Source organism: Pelodiscus sinensis, chromosome 2 (genome assembly GCF_052426305.1).
Source record: "Pelodiscus sinensis isolate ZL-2025 chromosome 2, ASM5242630v1, whole genome shotgun sequence".
Classification (NCBI taxonomy): Eukaryota; Metazoa; Chordata; order Testudines; family Trionychidae; genus Pelodiscus; species Pelodiscus sinensis.
Window position 1 is genome coordinate 88041523 of NC_143053.1, and position 25305 is coordinate 88066827.

General features: G+C 38.3%; 1 protein-coding gene across 13 annotated transcripts in view; it reads right to left on the minus strand.

Moving 5' to 3' along the window:
• Window positions 1–25305, minus strand: part of PIEZO2 (piezo type mechanosensitive ion channel component 2) — a 422273-nt gene that overhangs the window by 158636 nt on the left and 238332 nt on the right. For all 13 annotated transcript variants that reach the window (XM_089776309.1, XM_089776310.1, XM_075920988.2 and 10 more), the window contains exons 5-7: window positions 19936–20098; window positions 5770–5980; window positions 1506–1719 (exon numbers count right to left, since the gene is read on the minus strand). In XM_089776309.1, coding sequence (XP_089632435.1) covers window positions 1506–1719; window positions 5770–5980; window positions 19936–20098 — 588 coding nt within the window. The remainder of the gene's footprint in view (window positions 1–1505; window positions 1720–5769; window positions 5981–19935; window positions 20099–25305) is intronic.

A 25305-nucleotide genomic window follows, 5' to 3' on the forward strand; every position in this document is an offset into this window, starting at 1 on the left:
TACTGCTCGCTTGTCTTCTGATACATTACGCATCGGAACATTATTGTCCATGGAATTTAGAATATAAGCTCCTTAAATCATATCACACATTTATTTATGAGACCAGTTAAGGTTATAAAGTCCAAGAGTCAACTTTTTTACCCATACTGTCAAGTTGCTTTGAATCTTTATTAGGATATTTTATATGTGTATATAATTTTTATTCTAAAACTTTTATTAAGTGGAGGTTAATTGAACTTGGTACTTTAAGTTTGCAAAAGCTTAGAATAATGAGAAATGTAATTACAGAAATAAACAAAACATGCCCCCAATTCATACATTATATGAGGGTTTTTTTAGCTTTTTGATATCTTGTATCTTAATTCTCTTTAAGTGAAATTCAATAACAAAAAAACCACAACTGCACTATTTGTAAAGAAATTTCATCCAGAAATTCAGACCTAAACTGCATTAACTGCAAATTTTTACCAGCTTCCAAGGCTGGATTTGAAATAAGTGAAATGAAGATACGTCATTATGCAGCACACTACAAAGTGAATTAAAAGAAGCTTTTCTACCATGTTAACAATGTATTGGTATGTAATAATAAAATTACAGAGCCACATCCTAGTACACAGGTAGTAAAAGGGATTTTCTCCAAGCATTAAAAAAGACGCAAAAGGAAGTTCTATGGCCTGTGTTATACAGAAGGTCAGAATTGATGCCAAAAGACCCCTTCTAGCCTTGGGATCGATAGCCTATGAAAAAGGAGGGTTTAGGTTGCTTAAGAATCTGCTTTAAAAATAATTCTCATAACCTAGAGGGATTAAAAGAGAATTCATACAATTACCTACACTAGCTCCTAGATGGTGCAGAAGAACTTACATCTATTAACTCCCTTTGCTGATATTCATCTGAAGACTTGTATTCCCTGCACCATATGCCCACTTCGATCATCCTCCTAAAGTCAGTAATCCCAACATTACAAAATGTAGTTGTGTTGTAAAAAAAATGTCAATACTATGCAAAGCAGACATGATCTTCAACCTCCTGGCAAACTGGCAAACTAGCTCTCAGTTCAAAGGGCTCTGACAATGAGAAGTACATACACAACACTATCAATCAAGAAGATTTACATCTTCTTCTCTCCTCTGCCACAAATGTGTGATGTGTGGGTATGTATGTTCTGGGTGTTGTACTGCCATTCCCTTAGATTCCTGAGGTCTATCTTCTGGGTTTCTCTGTCTTATCTTTCGTAGCCAGAAAACCTCTCCATTTTCCCAATGATGATTACTCCTACCTAAAAAGGCACATCATCATCATCTCACACACAGACAAACCTTTAGGGCCAATCAAGTCTCCTCCATCCTTTGACTCTTAAAGGATGAACATGGATTTCCCCAATATTACTCACATTTTCCTGAAATTATATTAAATCATTTTTAATGCTGAAGAAAAATTGCAACAACATGTATCATCAGAAAAGTGTACCACTTGTCTATAAACAATTGAGATAGGTCTCTTACCTTGCATAAAAGTCCTTTGGTGGAACAACTTCCTGAAAGAATTGTAGCTGGTACAGATAAAGTCCAATCAAGTGTCCTGCACTGTATATAGCCATTAATACACACAGACAGCTGAATATCAGCGGATCAAATGCCAGGCAACAGGACCACCATGTACACAGCCCCAAAAATACAAAAAAATACACAGCTGACGTCAAAGATGGCAACATCATACCTGCAAAAAGAAATTTTGAGAATATTAACATTATAAAACATTTATGTTATAGGATTTATTATTCCTAAAACAAGTTTAAAATCACAGTGCTTTTTTGATATTTTGGCTTATTATTACAGGTAACTACTAAGACTGCTCTTAATTGAGAAATACCAGAAAACATTTTTTTTGTTTTGCTTATTCTATAAAAATAACGCTTTCTAAGTAGTTAAAAGGCTTCGGTTTAAATCATTAAGTGTTGGTAAACATTGATTTCACAGTGGTGAAAAAATATTTCCATCAATACTACAATAGAAATGTACACCTAGGCAGAGCAAGAAAAATGCTGCTTGAGAACTTTTTAGAGTTTGATTTATTTTGACATAGGATGTTGACAATTTGTGTTTTAATGGTCATAAAAGCTTTACCTTTTTGAATCTCAATATCAACTATCATTAAATTATTATGAAGTCTAATTCTGTCACACCTATATAAATTTCAATAATTCCTCCTAAACACTTGTAATTCTTAATGCACATCAAGGGCTCTCATGTCCCATGTAGATTTTCTTTTGCACATTTTCTCATTTGTGAAGTTGCTATTTTCACTCTTCCCAGCTGGGACACACATCATGAAACTTTACTGCATACTACAAGAGGAGAATCTGAGGGTAAAGATGGAGAGATACTCCTATCTAAGACAGCAGAAAACCAGATGAAATGACCCAAGGGAGCAACTTGAATCCTATGTAATGGGACAAAGGTATCACCAAATTCATTTCACTGAAGTCAAGGTAATGACACTAGGGATAAATCTAGTTCCATTGTGCTTCAAAAATCTTGACTATTGTGTACTTGAATGGAAGCTGGATACATCCCAAGAGATCTTGGGTTCATTCATTCAAGGATAGTCATCTTGCAGCAGAGTGGCCTGCTATGCCTCAGATGGATGCTGCTTTAAACTGTGTTTAGAACCCTACCATCTGACAGAAGACACTTGATGGATGGGATGAATCAGTGCCTTCTCCTGCCAATGTGCTCTCCTGACCAGCTCTACACACCTCTTAGGTGATGATGTCTCCCTTTGAGTTTCCAACCAGAGTAGGGTTGTGAACTCTTTACATTGAGGGAAATCCCCACTTCCTATTATGTTTCAGCAGTGCCTAGCATAAACCAGGGGTGCCTGCAGCAGCTCTTGCCTGCGAAGGTGTAGGATACCAAAGCTAGCTTCATATATCTTAGTAAAAGAACCTTTCACTAAAAGTAAATTGGTCAATATTCTATTAGCATTATCACATGATTGTAGGCCAAGCTATTATCTTTCCTCCAGTATATAATCTAGAAGGGTATGTCTACACTACCCCGCTAGTTCGAACTAGCGGGGTAATGTAGGCATACCGAACGTGCAAATGAAGCCTGGGATTTGAATTTCCCGGGCTTCATTTGCATAAGTGGGGAGGTGTACCGGAGGAATCCTAGTCCGAACTACACGGGGTTCGAACCAGCAGGGATTTAAAAATGGCGGCTCCCCGCTTATGCAAATGAAGCCCGGGAAATTCAAATCCCGGGCTTCATTTGCACGTTCGGTATGCATACATTACCCCCCTAGTTCGAACTAGCGGGGTAGTGTAGACATACCCGAAGTGAGTAGGTACCATTTTCATTATTCATATTTTTAACGACCAGAAGGCTCCCTTTTGATCATCTAGTCTGATCTCCTGCATAACGCAAACCATAGAAACTCATCCAGTAAATCTGCATCAGGTACATAAAACTGTTCTCTCTTTTAAATAGATATCCAGTCTTGATTTAAAGTCTTCAGTGACAGAGAATCTACCACATATGTTGGTAAGTTACTCCAATTGCTCATTACCCTTGCTGTAGTAAGTAGCCTAGATCCACTGGATCTCATTATGCCTTTTTCTGCTAGATTTGAAAAATGTCTGCTATCAGAAAAAAACCTTTTTCCCTGGCAGTTACTTGCAGACTGAGATCAATTCACCTTTTAACCTCCTGCCCCTAGCTAAGCAGGTCAAGTTTCTTAAATATTGCACTATATAATATCTTTTCCAGACCTCAAATCATTCTTATAGCTCTTTTCTGGGTCATTTCCAATTTTTCAACATCCTTTTTGAAGTTCAGGCACTGCTTCTGGACAAAGTAGTACACTAACATTCTAATTAAAATACAGAAGTAATATTTCCTCTATTCTCCTTTATAGTCTTTGCTTATTCATCTGTAGAATGCATTTACCCTCTTAACTAAAGCATCACACTTGGAAACTCATGTTCATCTGGTTATCTACCATGAACCCCAAGCCCTTTTCCGAGTCACTACACTTTAAGTCTCCCACCTCTTAGGTGTGACCAAAGTCTATGTTCCTAGATTTGTCTCTATTAAAATGCATGTTGTCCAAATAAGCTCACTTTACTGAGTGATCCATATTGGTCTGCATAGCTCACCTGTCTTCAACACTATTAACCACTTCACCAATGTTTGTGACACTCTGCCACAAATGTCACCAGAAATTTTCCTCTGTTTTATTCTTTGGTAAAAGCATTGAATAGTATTAGAAGAACAGACACCTGCAGAACCCCACTGGAAATACCCCATTAGGACAGTGGTTCTCAAAGTTTTTGGCCTGCAGCTCACCCTACTCAATAAAACTTTCCACAGACTATCAGCCTACCTCCCATGATGCCAAAATGTGTGCAGAAGTGGGGTGGAGGTGCGAGGTCTGTGTGGGAGGGTGCAGGAAAGGGCTGGAAGTGGGAGTCTGGGCATGAGGGGCACTTACCTGGCTCTGCCTCCCAGGCACTGTCACCTGCTGCTCCCATTGGCCAGAATTCCAGCCAATGAGAGCAGCAGAGAAAGCTTCCAGATAAGCGGTTTCCTGCAATGCCATTCCCACAAGCAGGGGGAGGGGGAGCAGCAGAGTACAGAGCTGTTTCCTCCCCCACAAGCTGGATCTGTCCTTGAGACTCGGGGCACCTCCACCTGCAGTAGAACCTGACACAATCTCACAGGGAAGTGGGGGAAGTGCAGAAGCGGGGCTGAGCCTCGAGTCTGCAGCCCACCTGCAAGACAGTCAGGGACCACTAGTGGTCCATGGCCCGTACTTTGAGAACCACTGCGCTAGGATGATATTTCCTCTTTTACAATTATTTTTTCATGATTAATCAGTTAACCAATTTTAGCCATTTAATGTAGATTATATTAATTTCATATAGTTCTAATTTTAATCAGAATGTCTTGAAGGATTAATGCCTTACAGAAGTCATCACAGTTACCTTTATCAACCCATTTTCAAGTTTCATAAATAACAATACCAAATTGGAACATTTTATTATAGAATGTGTAACTAACCAGAGATTAAAGATGAATGATGTTTTGTGTTTAATATTGTGTGGTGTGGTGAGAGAGAGAGAGAGAGAGAGAGAGAGAGAGAGAGAGCACAAGAAAAAGATAGTAGGAGACAACACCTGGTCTATTAATTCACATTTCACTTCTTGCCAATAGCGTGCAGCCTGTCACATTTTGGTCATAATAATAACTTCAAAATCCATATATGGAGAGAGTGGGCCACTTAGTACTAGTACTTAAATACATAAATAAAAAATTAAGGAACTCAGTTTATTTTTGTGCCTGCCAAAAAGCTAAATTTAAATAAAATGCAGCAATTAATTTCCCTTCCAAATTTCCATTGTTATTCTACAATATGCCAAACTGCTGAAAACTCATTTGTATAGTGCATAATATAAGACAGTGTTTCTCAAACAGTCTGGGAGGTACGTCAACACTTGAAATTTGGAGAAAACTGAATTTTTGTTTTAAGTTTTACAGTGCTTTATTACTTTTGTACTTTTTACACCCAAAAATGTCATTGCCCGCCCAGCTATGATTAAGTTGTTTAAACAAAAGTGTTGCAATAGTAGAAAAAAAAATCTGTGTGTCTGAAAACTGGAGGTACATATTATATATATATATATATATAGGGTTGAGAAACCTTTATAAAAAAAGGTTGAGAAACACTGTCTAAGGGACTCTTGATTAACTTTTCCAAAGCACCAACCTGTTGAACCAAGTAAAATTGTAACAACAACTTTTCCAGCGGTGGTTATAATGTTTCCAATAAACTCTTTCAGTTTGGAAGCCAGGGAGGCAATTCTGCGCAACAGTTTTAATTTTGTGGTTTCTTCAAATTCCTCTTCACTATATTCTCCACCGTCCAAATCTTCTTCATATATCAGTGCATCATCTGGCTCTAATTTTTCTCTTCCAACCTTAGAAAGAGAGAGGAAAAAACAATATATGTTTTTTATCCCTAAGACTGCCACCTAAGACTTGTCTTAACAAGCAAGTTGAATACAGGCAGTTCCCGGGTTACATGGATCCGACTTACATCGGATCCCTACTTACAAATGGGGTGAGGCAACCCCGCACCAGCTGCTTCCCTCCAGCAGACCAGGGAGACACGAAGCTAGCAACCCCCCAGCAGACCAGGGAGACGCGGAGCGGCTTTTCTCAGCAGACACCTCAGCTTGAGAATAAAGGACTGAGGGAAGTGAGGTGTGGGAGAATAAAACTGAGCTCTGGAGAAATGTTTGGCTAGAGTTTCCCCTTACAGTATGTACCAGTTCCGACTTACATACAAATTCAACTTAAGAACAAACCTACAGTCCCTATCTTGTACGTAACCCAGGGACTGCCTGTATATACTTGAGTGAGATTTTTCCCTAGCAAATGCAATTCATCTGATTCCTCGGGCAGGTAGTCCAGTTCTATATCTCTCTCTTCAACACCCTGATCATTCAACATCGTCAGATTTATTGATTAGATTTTGTCCAGTCTCTTTGGGGCACAGATCATTAGCATTATTTCCAGGCCCTGACCAAAGGTGGCTCCCTAGATTCTATTGGTCAGGGAAACTTTCTTCTTGGGATTATCACCATTCCCTATTGCAGCTTTTTTCCCTCCCTCCATATGAACCCAGAGTTTATCTATTGGATGGAAGCCTATGCCTTTTCCTTGATCTTTCCATAGATTATTTAGCAAAAGGTACTGGCACAATGAACAGCCATGACAGCTCTCATTAATATGCTTGGACTCCAGAAAAAAAAAATCTAGGCCTTCCTCCAAACCTAGATTAAGGTATAATGAAACCATACTGCTACCACCAAGCCTAGCTTGCATAGCAGAGAAAGGGAATTCTGTACATGTAATTCTAGTATGGATATGGCTATGAAAGTGACCCTCTAAAAAGATTATAGCAGTATGCTATAACTATAAATGCAAAAAACCAAAAACAAATAAAAATGATCACATACAGAAACAATACAGTAAGCAAGTTTTCTGATTTCTTCAACATAACCACTGATTGCACTATATTACATAAATGTGACTGAGTCAAATTCAACAAAAGAGTGTCCAGAGTGATCCCAACATCCATCTTCTACTTTGTTTCTGTGATGTTACTCAATTTATCCAGCTACAAATGTGTTCACAGAGTAGCCTTTGCATCTGGGGATGGTATTGAGGTAGCAGGTCCCACCGACAGAGAAGAGAAAGAGATGGTAAGAATCCCGGAAAGAGAAAAAAAGGGAGTGGTTATATGTGTTTGGGCCAGGGAAATAGAATAAAAGAGCTGGGAGGGAGGATCATAACACTCGGCAGATGGATGGAAAGACTGGCGGGTGGAGGGGAGGGGAAAGAGATGTACCTTGAAAGCTTAAAGAGAGATGGAAGCCAGAAAGGGAGAGAATGCAAGAAAGATAATGAAGGAACAAATAATATGAGAGGGGGAGAAGAGAAAGACAAATTTGAAAAAAAGTTAAGTAGCAATAAATGATAATGGGTGGGAAAGGAGAGTTAAATAATGAAAAAAAAAAACCAACAGAAAAGACACTTGCAATAGGTAAGTAATTTGATAAGATTTTGTTGTGGCTCTGGTCCCGGGAAAGATGTTAAATTTCCTGACAGAACAGAAAGATATGCATCATTGAGTGAAGGGGTCTTAATCACCTGACAAAGAGTGCATCTGCATTACTGAGGGGAACAGCCATGAATATAGTGGAAGGAAAATAGATTAATCCACACACAACATAACAAACATATTTAAAAAACCCAAACAATAAAAGGGTCAGGTCATCACCTTGCGTCACTTGGCATAGCTCCATTTGTTTCACTGGAGCAACTAAAAATTAAACCAGCTGAGCATCTGGCCCAATTACTTTCTTTTTTGATAGCTAGGGACACATGTGAATGTTATATCTGTAATGACTTCTCAGGAGAACAGGATTTTCACATTTATTATGGCCATTGGAAATGACAAATTAGACAACATTGACTGGGAGGCTTCCAGTGGAAATTGCAGAACTATTATCCTGAGTATTTAACTCTATGGAATACTTCATTACAATTTTGTTAGGTGGACTCCCCAAGGAAAAGAAACTCCTTCTTGTTCCATTTCACCTTTAAACTTTGTGCCAACTTTCTCTTCCCATTAATATTGTCTGTGACTGCCCAGAAAGAGCCTGTTCCATCTAGAGCTTCTATTTTGCAGACAATGAAATATGTATTAAACACTGTAGAGCTGGTCTGGGAAATCCTCTCAGACACATCCGGCTGTTTCACTAATTACGTCCATTATGAGTGGAGTACGCTGGCGTCACAACCACTTTGTCATCGTCACAGTTCGTTCTCATGGCTTTCAATAAACAAGGTTAATAGCTCTAAAGGCAAGGCAATCATTAGGAAGCTGCAGTGTGCACACTCAGCAAGCACCTCGGGGAAGGGAGGGGTTAGCATGGAGAGGAATTACTATTGTCTGCTGCCCTTGCTGGATCTCATGTCTAGAGAGCTCTCTAGTTGATGCTACTTTACTTGAATAATTAACCACAAAACAATGCTGCAGTTCAGCGAAATGCTGCATAATATTCTTCCTGCCGCTATCGCTATCTTAATGCAAAAGACACAGAAAAGAATTCAGTGACAACTTTCTTTGTATTGCAATTACTAGAAGAACTCCCTTAGTCCCATTGTGTTCAGTCCTGTTTCCAAGCTGGCTCTAACAATATTTCCTTTTAACTTGATCATTATATAGCTAATTCTTACGTGCATGCAAAACACAAATATAATCAGTGGAAGTTCTGGATGTTCCAGTATGTGGGATTGAGCTTCCAATGTGCATAAAGGAGATCATCTTCAGCTCTTCCATTTATTTATCTGTATCTATGGAGACACTGTTTACGACAAAAATTAAAATATAATTTCAAAGCAACTGGTATTACAAGGGAGACTGGCAGACGTTCGATACAGATGACAATGCAGATTAAAACAATGAGCTCAAATGGAAACTTTTGAAAACAGTTTTTGTTTGTATATATACAAATTATGCTTTTTACTCGAGAATGGCATGCCTGGTAATCTGAGAATAGACTTTTGGGCTAAGTGACTCCCTTGGTGGACTTAACTATGTTCTCAAAGAATGTTTTTAATTGATATTCCTTAGTCAACATCTGTAAATGTTGATAGTATTTAGCTACCACAAAGAAGTTCATTTAGGACATATCTGTTGGTTCTCAGGCTAGATTTTCCAAGAAATTGCAAGCTGAATCATCACATCCCCTGCCAATCCTGGCAAAATCAGTACCCAAGCAGTACAGCAGTTTTCTAAGGCTGTGTCTACACAGCAGCGTTATTTCACAATAACTGACAAAATAAAGACCTCATCTATACACAAGCAGCTTTTAGACAAAATGTCGAAATAATGTTGAACTGGAGGCCTGCTTACTCCAACTCCTGTAACCCTCATCGTAGGAGGAGTAAGGGAAATCGGGGGGAAGAGTGCTCTGTCTTGAAGTAACTGCTATGTAGACAGCTCCAAAAGTAAAACAAAGCTATTTCGACCACAGCTACACAATTAGTGTAGCTCAGGTTGCGTAGCTTATTCCAAGTTTAACCCTGCTGTGTAGATGTGCCCTAAGAGAGCAGAGGAAATTTTCTTCTGCTATGAAGAATTTGGCATAGATGGATCTGCACAGATGAATGTGCGTAAAATGCCTTGAATATAAAAATCATTACATGAAAGCTATTCCTAAATTGGAAGATGCTATACACAAACTAAATTTCATTGCGAGCTGAAAAGAGAGCTTAAAAAAATTCTATTCTGAATAAGCACATTCACATATGTGCAAGAGCAGGAAATAAAAATCTGAAGACAGAAAAAACACAAAAGTCAAACAAAACAAAACAAAAACAAAACACACTTACCTTGACGTAACCCCTCCCCCTCCCAATCCAGTTAAAAACTGGCTTTGAGGGAAAATGAAAATTTTAAAAAAATACTAAGTAAACTGGAGGGAATACTCAAGACAGAGGAAAAAAGGAAAAGGAGAAAAGAAAAAGAAATGAGGAAAACCCCAAGGTGATTAGTGAGGAGAAGAAGAGAAGTTGCTTTGTTGCATAGGTGAAGGTAAAGAAGCTTTTTTTCCTCTTTCTTCTCTCTTCCAACCAGTCTCAGCTGCTAAACTCATCCAGTGAATAACTTCCTAATTCCTGCCAAAACTGGTCTTTTGGTTTCTCTATAACAAAACAGGGATTGTGGTTTTTCCATTTTGAGAGTCTGGTCATCCTAGCGTGGCACCTCTTAGTTCTAGTCAACCTGATCCACACTCCGTCATACTCCCCTTTAATCTGGCATTGAGACATGAAAGGAGAGAAGCACTAGGAAGAAGAGTCTTTCTGGACTTACCAATCTCTGCTTACAAGTCTAATTTACACCTAACATATTGTTTATAATGACAACTGGGAAACTTCTATTCTTGTTTTCTCAAATAAAAATGAAACCGATTGTTGAGGTTGAGCACACTGTGAATGGACTAAGGTTTTTTATTTCTACCTGGTGATGTTTTTGTTGTTTTCATATATTGCAAGATATGAACACATTCATCATAAAATTGCATTATTCTAAGGCAGACTGCTCTGCAAAGACTTCACCCACATGGGTCAGCCTGAGATGACAAATTAATGCTGCATGGAGCATAGCTAGAAAAATACTTTTACTTCCATAATAAACCTCTCCATTCAACTAGTATATAACATTTTAAAGTAATAAAAATGTGTCTTCATGACCTTTTCTATGTAGAATGGGGCCCCATAACATTTTTTATAAACAGACTAAATGCAGTTTAGGTTTTTCAGCTTTGAGCAACTCCCAGGATTGTTCATTGTACAAAACACTTTTAAAAACTGCCAAACAAAGATAAAGCACAGGCAGAGAAACAGTTTTGCTTCTGTGGCAGGAACTATCATGGCTAGGGCCAGAATATCCATTAGCTACTTTGGGAGGGAGGGGGACTGCTTTAATTACATCTAGCTTTTACATGTTTCATCTGCTACAGTATAAACACTAACTGAGATATCCTAAATCTATCAATCTATTTACTAACAGGCAACCTTAGTCTCAATTTGAATTCATTCTTGTACCAGAAAACCTTTTTTAAATTTACCTACAACTAAAGACACTACATATGTGTATACAAAGAACAGTCATTCAGTGACTTTTGGACACTAGAAAGGACATAACTCTAACCCTTTACAAATCTCATAGTTGTCGTCATTGCAAATTCTACTAACCAGAGATGTTATATAGGAGTATCTCAAAAAGTTCTGTGGCTCAAAATGGGGGGGGGGGGGAAAGCGGGGAGAAGCCTCTTAAGTTTGGTACATGTATTACACTATATGACCTTTTGAATCTGCATAATGGCACTGGAAAACCCACAAAAATAGTGTCTCCTGAGAATTCAGGTGCCTCCTCCTTCAAATTAGATAATAAAGACTGCAAAAATAACCTCTTTTGCTGTATTTTGATGTTTCCTCCAAGCCAAAATTAGCAAACAGAGTGAGAAAATGAGAAATAGGGTGTGTGTTGGGGGGGGGGGGGGGGAGGGTTATCTGAATTTATCCAAACCTCAAAGTTTATTTTGAGTTTTGAACAACTATGTCAGAATCAGTTTTAATGCTAACTGTGATACCAAAAGATTATGCATCAATTTATGTGTACCAAGTGATATAGACAAACAGGAAGGTAATAGCAGGGAACACAATTATAAACTTGATGTCTGAATGAATGTATTCTTGTTTGAGAATGTTTGGATTGTAGGCTATACAGAAGTGCAAAATATACTTAAGACAGATATGGTGAGTACTAAGATGACAGGAATTTCTGAGTTCTAATTCTGGCTCTTGGTGAATGCCCTAAGGCAAGTTGCTTGAAGTGCTATTACACTCTGAAAAATTGCAATGTAAAAATGGTTCCTTCTTATTCAGCAGACCCCAGTGAGTCAGAGTGTTTACTGGCTGAAATAAACTGTTGTAACATTAAAGCCCTGTCAGCTTTACAAAGCCCACTCAGTTTAGAGAGAGAAAACTGTATTCTACTCCTTTTAATTTATCACCAGCAGAATTCTTAACTAAATTCCAATCAGCTATGCTTATGCAAACTCACAGAAGATAACGGGTTTCCACAGATGTCTTAAGAGAGCAGAACACACAGACAGTGGTAGTTACATAAATATGATGGAAGGCAATATTTGACCTGAAGAACTTTTATTACCAGTAAGGATTCCTGACAAGTTTCTTTTTCAAAGCAATTTAACTCAGATCTCCGCTTCCATTTGCAGAAAAAGATATGTGTATATTTTATCTGGAAATAAGTAACACATGGAGAGCCTCAAAATGCCATTTTTATAGTGACATTTTTCAGACTACAACTGCATTGTCATGTTTTGTGTCTGTTGTTCTACATATAAAATAGGGTAAATATGTATTTTCATTTCCTACCTAATGGGGTGTTACGAGGATTAGTCAATCAAAACCTGTATAGCCCTACACAATTGTCAGGTGTAATTGATACAGATCATAGCTAGTAACTGGATTAATTGGAAAAATTCTATTTAAATAATGTTTACATCTCAACCATTTGGTCAGGAAATCTTACACCACTAAGTTTGCAGGTGAAATCCTTGCTTCCAACACTTAGAGTGCATCTACACTACACCCAAAACTCGAAATAAGATATGCAATTTACGCTATGCAAATTGCATATCTTAATTCAATTTTATTTTGAAATAGCTTATTTTGAAATTTGGCACCCAGCCCTGCCTGTCCAGGGGCATGTGGCACCTATTAAGAACTGCCAGTTTTTTTGAACAGCTGACGGTTCTCTCTGGTGCCATGGGCACCTGGTGAAGGGGAGGAGGAGACTTCACGTGCTCCCGTATCTCCAGCTCTCAATTGTCCTGGGGGTGAGGGAGCAGCAGAGCGTCTGTGGATTGGGTCAAAAGGCTTGGCAGACTGGATCCGACCCACAGAGGCTGTATTGCCCACCCCTGGAGTACAGGGTCTGGGAGGGGGTCCTAACCTTGGGTAGGAGTGGGGTGCAGAGATTTAGGCTGTGACTAGGGACAGCACATTGGGGTGGAGGGCTGAGGAGGGGCATAGGAGGGGAAGTGTCTGGAAATATGTCTGGGGGCTGGAGCAGGGGTGCAGAAGGTTTGGGTTATAAGATAAGGGCACAACAGGGGGCAGAGGGATGAGGGAGAGAGAGCTTGGGGTGCTAGAGGCAGGCCCTTGCTGGGAGACCTTATCTAGGTGGCTCTCAGCCAGCAGGTCCCTGAACCAGGGACCATGCCCCGGTACTGCTCACTGCAGATACATGAGCCATGTGCTGCAAACACTGTGAGCTGGGGGGAATGAGAGGAAAGGGGGCACGTCATATGCAAACAGGCAGCTGCTATTGGTCGGAAACTGTCCAATGGGAGCTACTGGGGGTGGGAGCAGTGTGAGAAGCCTCTGCCCCTTCCCCAGGCTCTCAGCATTCACAGAGGCACATGACCCTGCAGCAACTGGCTTTACTGAGTGCTGAGCGAGAGCAGGGCAGGTATGGGGCCAGCTAAGGCTCACACAGGTGGGATCCAGTACCTTGGCAGGCCAGATCCAGCCCACAGATCATATTTTGCCCAGCCCTGATGTAAGCTGAAGGAGCTATTGAAGTATCACAGACAATTATTGCACCTAAACACCTCTTAATGACTTAGGTACGACTGCGAGACAGATCAGGCCTTTACTTACGTAGAAAGTGACTGAGGCTCTTGATTTTAAAATGTATTGGGAGGGCAGTAAATGACTGAAAGAACAGCCATCCCAAATTTCACTTCTGGCATTAGCAACTGTTTGCTCATTCTGGAACCTAAATCAATGACTCATGACAGTAGGATTCAGTACCTATATTGATGGGGAATCAAATACAGCATTTATCAGTTTTCCACCCCTCTTCAACACAAATGGGGACAGTCTGTGAAGGATAAATAGAAACCAAACAAATCATAAGAAGATCATTCTTCCTAATCAATAGTAATAATTTTCTTAATATTGTGGTTTATATATGGGATTTTTGTAGCACTCTTTCCAAATATTTTTAATTCTCCTGTTGTTCTGTTTGGTGATTTTGACAGTAACATAAAATGGTATTTCATATCCAGTATTGCTGGCAGGCTCCTTGATGCACAATGTTGCCTAAAACTCCCTTGGAGTGATGCACAAGTCTAACACTCCCAGAACAGACCTATAGCTAATTGACACAGTCAGATCCTCAATATTTTCAAGGGAATTAGATGTAAAATATTGGCCCTATTGAAAGCAACTGCAAAAGCTCCGCTGAATTTAAATGGCTCATGATTTCACTCTATGAGGGAAAAAGTAAAACCATCTGCTGAGGACACACCCTGCAACCCCTTACTCGTGTAATGAATAATTTCTCATATAAATAATGCCATTTAATATTCATAGAGAAGAGAGATGAAAAACTGGAATTGCAACTTTTAAGAGGATTCTATTGAATTTGTCCATTTCTCGATCTCAAAATATTCCTTGTTAACAATTGTAGAGTGCTAAATGTTTTCCTTGCAATAAATCATGTGAAGTATTGAATACTTAGCTCAGAGGGATAAACTGTACATTGAGTAGCTGTTGCAAAGAGTTTAGAGCTCTACTATAAAGCCTGAAAATCAGTTATAACAGGCCTAGTGCAAGTGTTGATAAAAAATTAAAATATTATGATCAAACAAAAAAATTCAATGTGAGATACAAGTCATGCATGTTATAACCAATTATCATTATCTTTCAAATACTCAATACCTTTTTTCCAAAAAGACCACAGACGCTTTAAAAAGATAAGTACAGCATCTAAAAAATGCAGCCATTTTGCTAAAGTAAAGAACTGACTAGCATATAGCAGGCAAAATGTAATCATTTCCTTGTAATTAACTCATCCCCATGAGACTTGCTAGAAACACACCCACTTAGTGATGATTCCCCATTTACACATTCTGAGACCTGTCCTTTAGATAGTTTTTTTTCATTTTAGGATGCGTCTACACAGCAGGGTTTAACTCGAAATAAGCTTTGCAAATTGAGCTACATCAATTGCGTAGCTTATTTCAAAATTGGGAGAGTTTACACTTATTTTGAAATAGAGCACTCTTCCTCCAACTTCCCTTACTCCTTGTACAATGAGGCTGTGTCTACATTGGCAAGATTTTGCACAAAAGCAGCTGCTTTTGCACAAAATCTTGCCACCTATCTACATTGGCTGTGAGTATTTGCGCAAGAACACTGATGTTGTATTGTACAAAATCAGTGCTTCTTGCACAAATACTCCGACGTGCCCGCTCAGGGATAAGTCCTTTTGCGCAAGTGTTTGTGCGCAAGAGGCCAGTGTAGATAGGCAACATCAATTTCTTGCGCAAGAAAGCCCGATGGCTAAAATGGCCATCAGAGCTTTCTTGCGCAAGAGAGTGTCTACACTGACAAGGATGCTTTTGCGCAAAAGCAAATCTTTTGCGCAAAGGCACATGCCAGTATAGACGCTCTCTTGCGCAAATATTTCTAACAGAAAAACTCTTCCGTTAAAAGTATTTGCGCAAAATCATGCCCATGTAGACCCAGCCTAAGGGTTGGAGTAAGAGAAGTTGGAGTAAGAAGTTCTCCAGCTTGACAGTATTTCAACAAGATTTCGAAATAACTTATTCTGCATCTACACAGCTGGCAGTTATTTTGAATAACGCTAGTTATTTCAAAATAATGTTGTTGTGTAGACATACCCTTAATGTGAACCATGTATTCTAGATGTTGTAATCGATATGCCATGTTACTAACCCAAGTGCCTTACAGAAGTCTATGTGTATTATATCAACACTGTTACAGTTATCAGCCCAATTTACCATCTCATCCAAAATGTATCAATTTAGTTGGACATATTTTCCATAAACCCATGTTGACTGGCATAGTCTTCCATAGTCTCAAGAAAAACAATTTTTAAAAATATCTATTAAACAGCATATACCGTCTCTGCATTTTGGCACACAAAATCACCATCTGCTTCAGCGACTGTTATACTTTCAGACACAGCTGAGAAGTTAACATTTCTCTTTTCTTTTCTCCTCCCCTCCTTTATACTTTTTTACTGGCATTGTGCTTCTCTGAGTTTGCAGTCTGGGCCCTTCTCCAGCTAAATTCACCTGCTTTAGATTTTCTGAATCCTAATAAAAAAGGCCTGCAGACACATTTGCTCCAAGTGTGCAACCATTTAAGGGTGGTAATGAGTTGGACTGCAGTCTGGTAATTGGCAAACTTTTATAATTCATGACTCACCACTAATTAAAACCACACTCTATGCTTGTTATGGGGACAGCATTACTTACAAATAATTGAGTGCCTTCCACTCTGTTTCCAGCTCTTTGCAGTACTGTATTCCTTTTTTATTCGGGTACAGGTCTGTTTCTCTTGAAACTGGATGAAGTAATATGAATCAGGATTTCCATATTTTCATTGATCCTTATTATCCTTAATCCCTTAGGTCTGGATTTCAATACCTTTCACGCATTGAATTGTACCTTACTCTGTGAACAGTCTTGCTGATTTTATTGTAAATATTTACCACCATGGAGTAACACACTACTCAGCATGAGGAAGGGTATCACAGAATTTCTTGATGATAAGTCTAAGAGTCTCTCATGTGGTGTGGTGTGTTTAACTTTCTTCAAAAGTGATAAGGTGACAAGAGATCTTTACAACATCTGATTATGAAAAAATATCAGATCTTTTTAGATGTACATTTTATTTCGGAGAGTAGATACATTCTTTGTTTTTTACACTGCTTATATGCCCTGAAAACAGAGAGAGCACTGAGTGTATTTTGGACTTTTACAACTACATGCCCTAAATAGATAAATCTTCAAGACTGGTTTCTGGGTGCAAGTCAAGGTGTTTACTTTTGAAGTTATACAGTCCTCTTTGGCTTGGGACCTGGTAATCTGAAATACTTCCTATCTCCTCAGGTACTGTGCAATTTGGAAAATCAGCTGATACACTGTTGATGTGATATCTGGAGACAGGTGGCAGGGATCCCTGACAGAAGTTCCTCAACTCTGGAATTTGTTTAAAGTGTTATAGCTATATACCCCCAGTCTGTACATTTTGTGGCACTATGCTAGGCTTATAATTGTTCCAGAAGGTTTTATTTGAAGGGTAAGATAACAATTTAAATCAATTAAAGACCCAGGCCACTGTCCTTCCTAAAACATGATCATCACTAAACCAGAGCGGTGTTGAAGACCTGGTGTATTGATTTATTTAGGTTTCCTGTTCCAACACAGTCATCCAAAACATAAATCCAAAATATTGATTAAAAACACCACAAATGGGGCCAATATGCAAAAAATTAGGGATCCTTCAAAACCTTGCAAACTCAGACACTCCCTGCAGCCAGCACAGCTATGTAAAGACCCCACTGTTTGTAGCTGATTCTACTGCATTTTATGAACATTCTAAGTAGCAAGCATAACTACACAATGTTTTGTGCAGAACCCCAACAGGTGAAGTTGATAATATTTAAAAAAAATGTTTAACTTATCATTCACTAATTTTTACTTTACTTTAAAGACTATATAGGTTGTTCTGCTGTGAATGAATTGATGGTGAAAAGAAATCACTGCTGTGTAATATATTAATGTATAGTTTCCCACCTACATTCAACTATTTATATGGCTAATTTTTCAACTCAAACATAAAAACATAGTCACTGTACTTTGTAATATATGTAAATAATTTATAATATATATAACATTAGTAATGAATTTGGTTGTGTTTTGCTGTAATGACATAAAAAGGTAGCCAAATAAGTTCTCTCTACCTTTAAATAAAATCCTAATAGCTAATTGATATGCCTTGAGGTAGTCCATGTATGAAAGATCCCATTTAAAACCTCCATTCTGTTCTATTTAATCAGTATTTGCTAGTATAGTTTTACTTTACATTCCAGGACAATTACTATGTAACCTTTTTTACCTGCCATAGCCCAGCTTCAAATCCCCTTCAGCACCCTCTACCTCTCTATCACTTCCTCTCCACCCAGCATTCAGGTTGGGACTCATCTCTAGCCTTAATAAAAAATGGATATCAAATCAGGGGCTTGTAAAAACCCCATTCAGATATTGACAAACCCAAATGCACCCTCATCTTCTCCCAAAGTGCTTCTGTAATCAGATTTCTTGTCTTTAATGCTTGGACAATCATTTTCTATACTGACGATGGATAGCTTTAAAGATATTGGCCAGAGCCTACTTCGGTAACATACAACTTTCTTTTAACAGAGACGGACAGAGCTCAGCTTGCCTATCAGTCATATTCATGGGGCCATTCTTCACAACACTTGGAACATCTCCCACTGCTGATACAGCAGCAGATTTTAGCCTCTGCTAAAATGTTTTGCACCACTCAAGCAAAAAGCAGCTTTCAAGCTTGTTTTAGCCAAGTCCCAGGGTGATTCAGAAGTGCCGGCTTAGCCTGGCTGAGATATCTGGGTATAGCATGAAGAAGAGTGCATGGCCAGGAGCTGCAACCTTTAGTTGACACCTGGATACCAGAACAGCCTATGAGAGCTACAGGCAGAAGGCCTAAAGTAGCTAATCTAATGTGCACCAGGAATTGGATCAGCTTTTTGCAGTCCCAAAATACAGCCAATGCAAACATAACATTTAGGAACCTTTTCATTTTCTTCCCCTCCAAAGCTGCACCCCACCTTTCCCAGCCTGTAGCTCACAAAGAGGTAGGTCATCTCCAAATACATTTTCTATATGAAACTAATGAGTTGTAATAGTCCTCTCTGAAAAAATATCTTTACAATCAACTATATACAAAAATAAAGTCAAGGTGATGTTAGGGCTCTTTCTTAAACCCATAAAAGGCTAGAAAAATGAGATTCGAGGCATTTAAACCAGCTTGACATTTTGTCCTTAAAAAAAATCTTTTTGGGATTTACATAGGACTCCATTATGTCATTTGGGCCAGTCCCTATTGTGACCAAATGGGCTTCTTTATTTCTTGGTCAATTTGTTTCTGTAGCTATAGGATATTTTCTAATTTATAATCTTTTCTGGAATTCTCTGCTCCCTGGATGCCACTATGAACCCAGAATAGACAAAGGCAAGAAAATTACACACAAATTTAACTGTCTCTTTCCAAAAAGCATGGTACATAAAATATCTTCCCTTATAGATGTTACTATTCCTGGACATTCCTGCTTTTGTCTTTATTTCCCAAAGCATAATCTCAAGCAATTCTGCAAAATACCAGTTCTGAGTACAATACCCTCAAATTTTGGAAAAGAAACATATCCAAATGTCATGGCTAGTTTGTCACCGTAATGGGCCAAATCAAGACCCTAGATCTGAATACTTTGAAAATTCAGACCCATATGTAAAAGTCTGCAACCGTGTTCATGCTCTAATTATCCAAATGTTCCATTTTGTTTCCTTAGGACAAATGATTTTGCTATGTTTTTCTCCTTAAAAGCCTTTTTTAGTTTTCTGAAACCAAGGTCACTTTTAAAACCATTTGTGAGATATTTTTCAAATGTAGCTCAGACAAGGCCCCTCAAGCACAGTATTAAAGTCACGTTAATCTATGTTGTCTAGTTATTTCTTTATATTTCCCTGTCTGTCTCTATGTATTGTCTCTCACTCTAGTCTTACACTTAGATTACACACTGTCCAGAATGGGGAGTGTCTTCTTGTTCTGTATTTGTATAGCACCTAGCACAATAGGATTTGTGATCTGGGCTCTTAGGCACTATGATAATACAAACAAAATTATACAGGCATAAATGTGCATCTAATACCATTTCTTCATTTTCAAATTGCGTGTTGTACTGTGCTGCATCCTCTGTCACTGGCTTCAACACAAGGTTTCTGCAGACAAGCCATATGGTCAAGCTAGCAATGAACATCCCAATATCCGGTACAAATACTCTGATCACGTTGCCAGCATCAGCTCCCTTCACACTGTATGGATTGAAAAAAACAAAGGAAACACGTGTTATTTCTAATTCTCTTTTGGCTTAAAATATTAAGTTAGCTGGACACTATTCATTTAAAAGAATACACCCCCAAGAGTGAACGAGTAAGTATTTTGTACAGCTGTGACAGAATGTCTTGGTGCCATGTAATTACAGTATAAGTGATTCATTCCCAGTAGCAAGTTCTTGTGCAAATATTTCAGCACATTGTTTGGCTGATCAAAAGTCATTTTGTACATCCTAAAGTTATTTACTGGAGAGAGTAAACTGCAATAGAATCAACATTTAAATCTGATGGTTCTCCGTGCAGTTCCAAGAGGACAGATGTGTACAAACACAAGCTCTATCATCACGCTGGGTGGTATTTTCAGTGGGAAGAAAACCTACCACATGCTCATGGAGGTAGAATTACATTCCCACCCTCTCTTAATCACAATTGAGACACAGATGGGCAGAAAAGCCAGCAGCTCGATGATATACCTGTACTAGGCAAAGCAAATTTCATTCTCTCTATATTTTGACACCTTTCAGGACTGCTGTAGTCTACATTTACTTTAAAAGAAAAATAAAATCTATTTTACTAAGAAAGACTTACTACAACATTTTTTTAACCAGATCCCTTTAATGCCATTTAATCTTTTTGTTCTTTATTTGTGCAACTTTGATGAACTGTGAAATTACATAACTATTAGAGATCCCATGACACATGCAGGATTTGGGAACGTATAGATGCTGTATGTCATTTTCCTTTTTACTACATTTCACAAAAACAACAGTTTACTCTCTAAGAACTAATTAAAGAGAAAGTGCAATGTCTCTTCACTGTCTCCTATATGCCTGGATAGTTCAGTGAATTTAATGGAAAGTACACAATACACTACTGTGTGTAGATTTAAATTGTTTTGACTGGGAACTGTTACCTCTGGGTTTGGATGCTGCATCTGAATTTGATTCATTTGGTTAACAGAATTTAGATTTGCATTTAGTTAACACAATGACTGGTTTATTTAAGCTGCTGCATTGACTTCCTGCACTTCAACTACTACTAACAGGACACAAACTTAATTATTTCAAAGTGTATAGTGTATGGCTGCCAAGCATGAAGTTAGCACATTTTTAAAAAGATAGTTTTGACATTAAGTGACTTTTAACAGTCTGGAACTGTTTTTAAGTTTAAAGACTGCAGCAGATTCTGGGAACACTCAGGGTACAGATGAGTAAGCTAGGTTAGCAGCTCAGTGCCTGAACTATATAAGATAAAAAGAACAACCTGATGTATCTTTTAGGGTCTATTAAAATTCTCTCTCTCTTGCTAGATTTATATCCTAGCAGCAGTGAAATTTACAGAAGAAATCTTTGCTAAGGAGCAACTGGTAATTGGGTATCATTCCAGTATTTTTGAAGTCACCAAAATATTTCTAGCATCACTTGGGGTGTGTCTAGACTACAGGGTTTTGTAAACAAAACATAACATAACATAACATAACATAACATAACATAACATAACATAACATAACATAACATAACATAACATAACATAACATAACGTCGACAGAACTCAGCAGTTTTGTCAATGGCTGTAAACCTCATTCTACAAGGAATAACTCCTTTTGTCGACAGAGTTCTGTCGACAGAAGGCATTATTGCATCTACACTGTCCTTTGCGTCTATACTGTCATGTCGACAAAGTGGCTTGCTTTGTCGACAGAACTGGATGTAGTCTAGACGCTCTTTGTCGACAGAAGCTTTGTTGACAGTATCTGTCAACAAAACTTCTGTCGACAAAAGCCTGTAGTCTAGACGTACCCTAAGAATCAATGCTGTATATAATAAAAGAAATACATAATTTCCTATAGGAGTTTTGCACATGAGTACACACACAAAGGGTCAAACCTTGCAGTTTTTAACTTAGGCAAAACTCAAATTGGACCTAACTTTCCACTGCCTCACACCTTGCAGAATCACATATTTTTGTGCAAATCAGGTACAAAGTGCTAAGAATTAAGAACATTAGCTTTTAACGCCCACTTTTCACAGGTGTGAATGATTAGACAAGATGTAACCTAGCACTTAAGCGAATACGTAAAATAGCAGTGTAGATGCTGTTCTGATGGTGTCTTGGGGTAGCATGAGTCCGTTTGTACAAGCTGAGAGTCACACTTCCCAGCTCCAGTGTACTCATCCCTTTCAAGCCCTAATTTCTCTCTCTGCCTCTAGATTCAAATAGATTTGAACCCAAATGATGACCTGCCTTCCAGAAGAAAGTTAATGAAGACTTAGACTTTGTTACAAAAGAAGAAAAGGAAACAGAATCTTACCATATTATTTCAATCTCCATGACCTGTGAATCTCTCAGCTATTACGCTCTTGGGCTGCATCTAGACTGGCAAGATTTTGCACAAAAGCAGCCATTTTTGCGCAAAATCTTGCCGCCTGTCTCCACTGGCCACGAGTATTTGCGCAAGAACACAGACTGTGTACTGTACAAAATCAGTAGTTCTTGTGCAAATACACCGACGCTTCCACTCAGGGATAAGCCCTCTTGTGCAAGTATTCTTGCACAAGAGGGCCAGTGTAGACAGCCAAGTTAATTTCTTGCGCAAGAAAGCCCGATGGCTAAAATGGCCACTGGAGTTTTCTTGCGCAAGAGTGTCTCTACACTGGCACGGAAGCTTTTGCGCAAAAGATGTCTTTTGCGCAAAAGCATCCGTGCCAGTGTAGACGCTCTCTTGCGCAAATACTTTTAACGGAAAAGCTTTTCCGTTAAAAGTATTTGCACGTAATCTTGCCAATCTAGACGCAGCCTTGCAATATTAAACTGGAGAGAGCATGCATTATACCTGACACACAAAAGTGGTGAAACAATCTTTTACTGGACCAGCTTCTGTTGCTGAAAAAGATAAGCTGTCTTCTCTGTTGAAACTTTGCAAGTTTGTGTCTTCCACCAACAGAAGTTAGTCCAATAAGAGATTCTCTCACCCATTTGTGTGTCACATATCCTGGAACCAGCATGGCTACAACACTGCTGCATATATGCATTGTGTGACAGCCGAGTAACAAAAACTATTTTGGCCAATGCTTTCAAGTGATACTACAGGAAAGAAAAGACTAAAGTGCACAGGAAAGGCTTTCAAGACAGTCAATAGTTTATACTAGCTTTCTTTTTCACTAGAGCACTGGGTTATTTCCTGTGCTGCTGCTTCCAAGAGACAATGCTATAGAACTGAATGGTATATCATGATGCAAGACAATATGTTCAGCACCGCAAGAAATAAAGGCTTGATTGATATTAAGAAATACGTTATCTATAGGATAGCACTTGAAGTAAGTGCTAGACAAACCTCTAAAATTACTCTTTCTGCTTTGGTAGAAGGCAATAGAAAATTATCCACTTGACAAGTGTAATTAACACACCCCAATGTATTCATGATGATAAACAATGATAATAATCAGAAAACAGTTTCAATGATCTTGATAGTTATATTGAGGATTGGGTTCTACAGGTGTAATGCTAAATGTGCAATATTTTGAATTGTTGCTTTAGATACCACATGCTCATTTTGATTCAAGAGTCAATACACCAATTAGCACAAAGATTACTATTGTTAATATAAAAGCAGATTTGCAAGCTTCACTGTTAAAATGGATCTGATCTGTCCCCATGAAATAATTCTGTGAATGGACCATTTCAAGGCACACTTAGTGACACTCTTCTGGAAATAAACATTTACAAAGTGCAAAATGTGACTTACTGAGGCTTAAAATTCAAGGCCATCGGATCCAATCAACTATACTAGGATAGGTTAAAAGGGTGACTTTAACACACCAATAATGCCCAGTAATATATTCTTCTGGGCCCTATCTCCTCTGCAAATCACATTCCAGAAAACAAATATGAAAGTCTGTCATGCTAAAGATTTGTGTGGGGTTTTTCCCACAGTTCCTTTCACTAAACAAAATTAAGTGCCAGTAAGATTTTAAAAAAACCATAATGAAATATGATATGGTGAGAAATAGGATTTAAAACAGGCATTAAGACTAAGAGGCCAAAGCCCATACTGTAATGCTTGGGGCCACCTGCACAACAAAAAGCATGGAAAGGATTTATAGATTGACTGCACTTTTTCTACACTCATTAAGGACTTCATTCACACATGGCCATATTTTGCTAACAGCCTATATATTGTTTTCTTCATTCCTGAAAGAGCCTTGTGGAAGAAGTTCAAAACCAGAATGAACACAAAAGTATGTACAGCATAACCCCTAACAAATCAACTTCCACCTAGAATAATCTTATTGGACAATGAATTGGCAAAGACCTCGATCCCTAGTTAGCATGGTATCATTCATTTGGCTAAATTCAAAAGTTTGTCATAAGGGCTAGTTTTTCCTATAAGCATACATTGTTGTCAGGAATTTATAACAAAGCTGTAAATATGTTCTGGGATGAAATTTGAGATGATAAACATCATCTTGAATTATTTTCCCAATAATGAAAGAAAAGTGGGCTAGGCCATTTAAAAGGTTGTTTTGTAGGAGTACCAAGAAATAAATTAGGGATTTGAAACATTAGTAGACCAGATATAATTGACTACACATTTTTTCAAGACAAGAATAAGTATGTGAGAGTTGCCATAACTTCTTATTCTGTGGGATTAAAATAAATAAATTTTATGACTTTCAAATTCATATGTGAAGCTAAAATGTCACTTTCACATCAATATGATGCCAGAACAAAGTTTTCCTTATCTGTCTGCCTGAATCTCCTGGTGTCTTTAGCATCTAGCAAATGAGTTCCTGGTTTACTGGGGCTCCAGGCGTGACTATAACACAAATAATAAAGATTATATCTAAAATACATTTGCTATTTTAGGTGTCATGAATTCTCACTAGTAAATATTGCATGTAAGGGTATGTCTATACTGCAGCATTTTTACGGAATAACAGCTGTTATTACAGAAAAATAATACTAGCGTCCACACTGCAATTGCGTTATTTCGACAGAAAGTCAAAATAACAGAGGGCTTTTTCTGACAGTGGTAAACCTCATTCAATGAGGCACAAGCCTTTTTCCAAAAAAGCTTTTTTGGAAAAAGGCGTGTGTTGATGCGGAAAAGGGAGTTCTTTAAAAAAAAAAGATGACACCAGGAAACAACACAGGTGACCTGCTGTCTACTCCATCCACTCTCATCA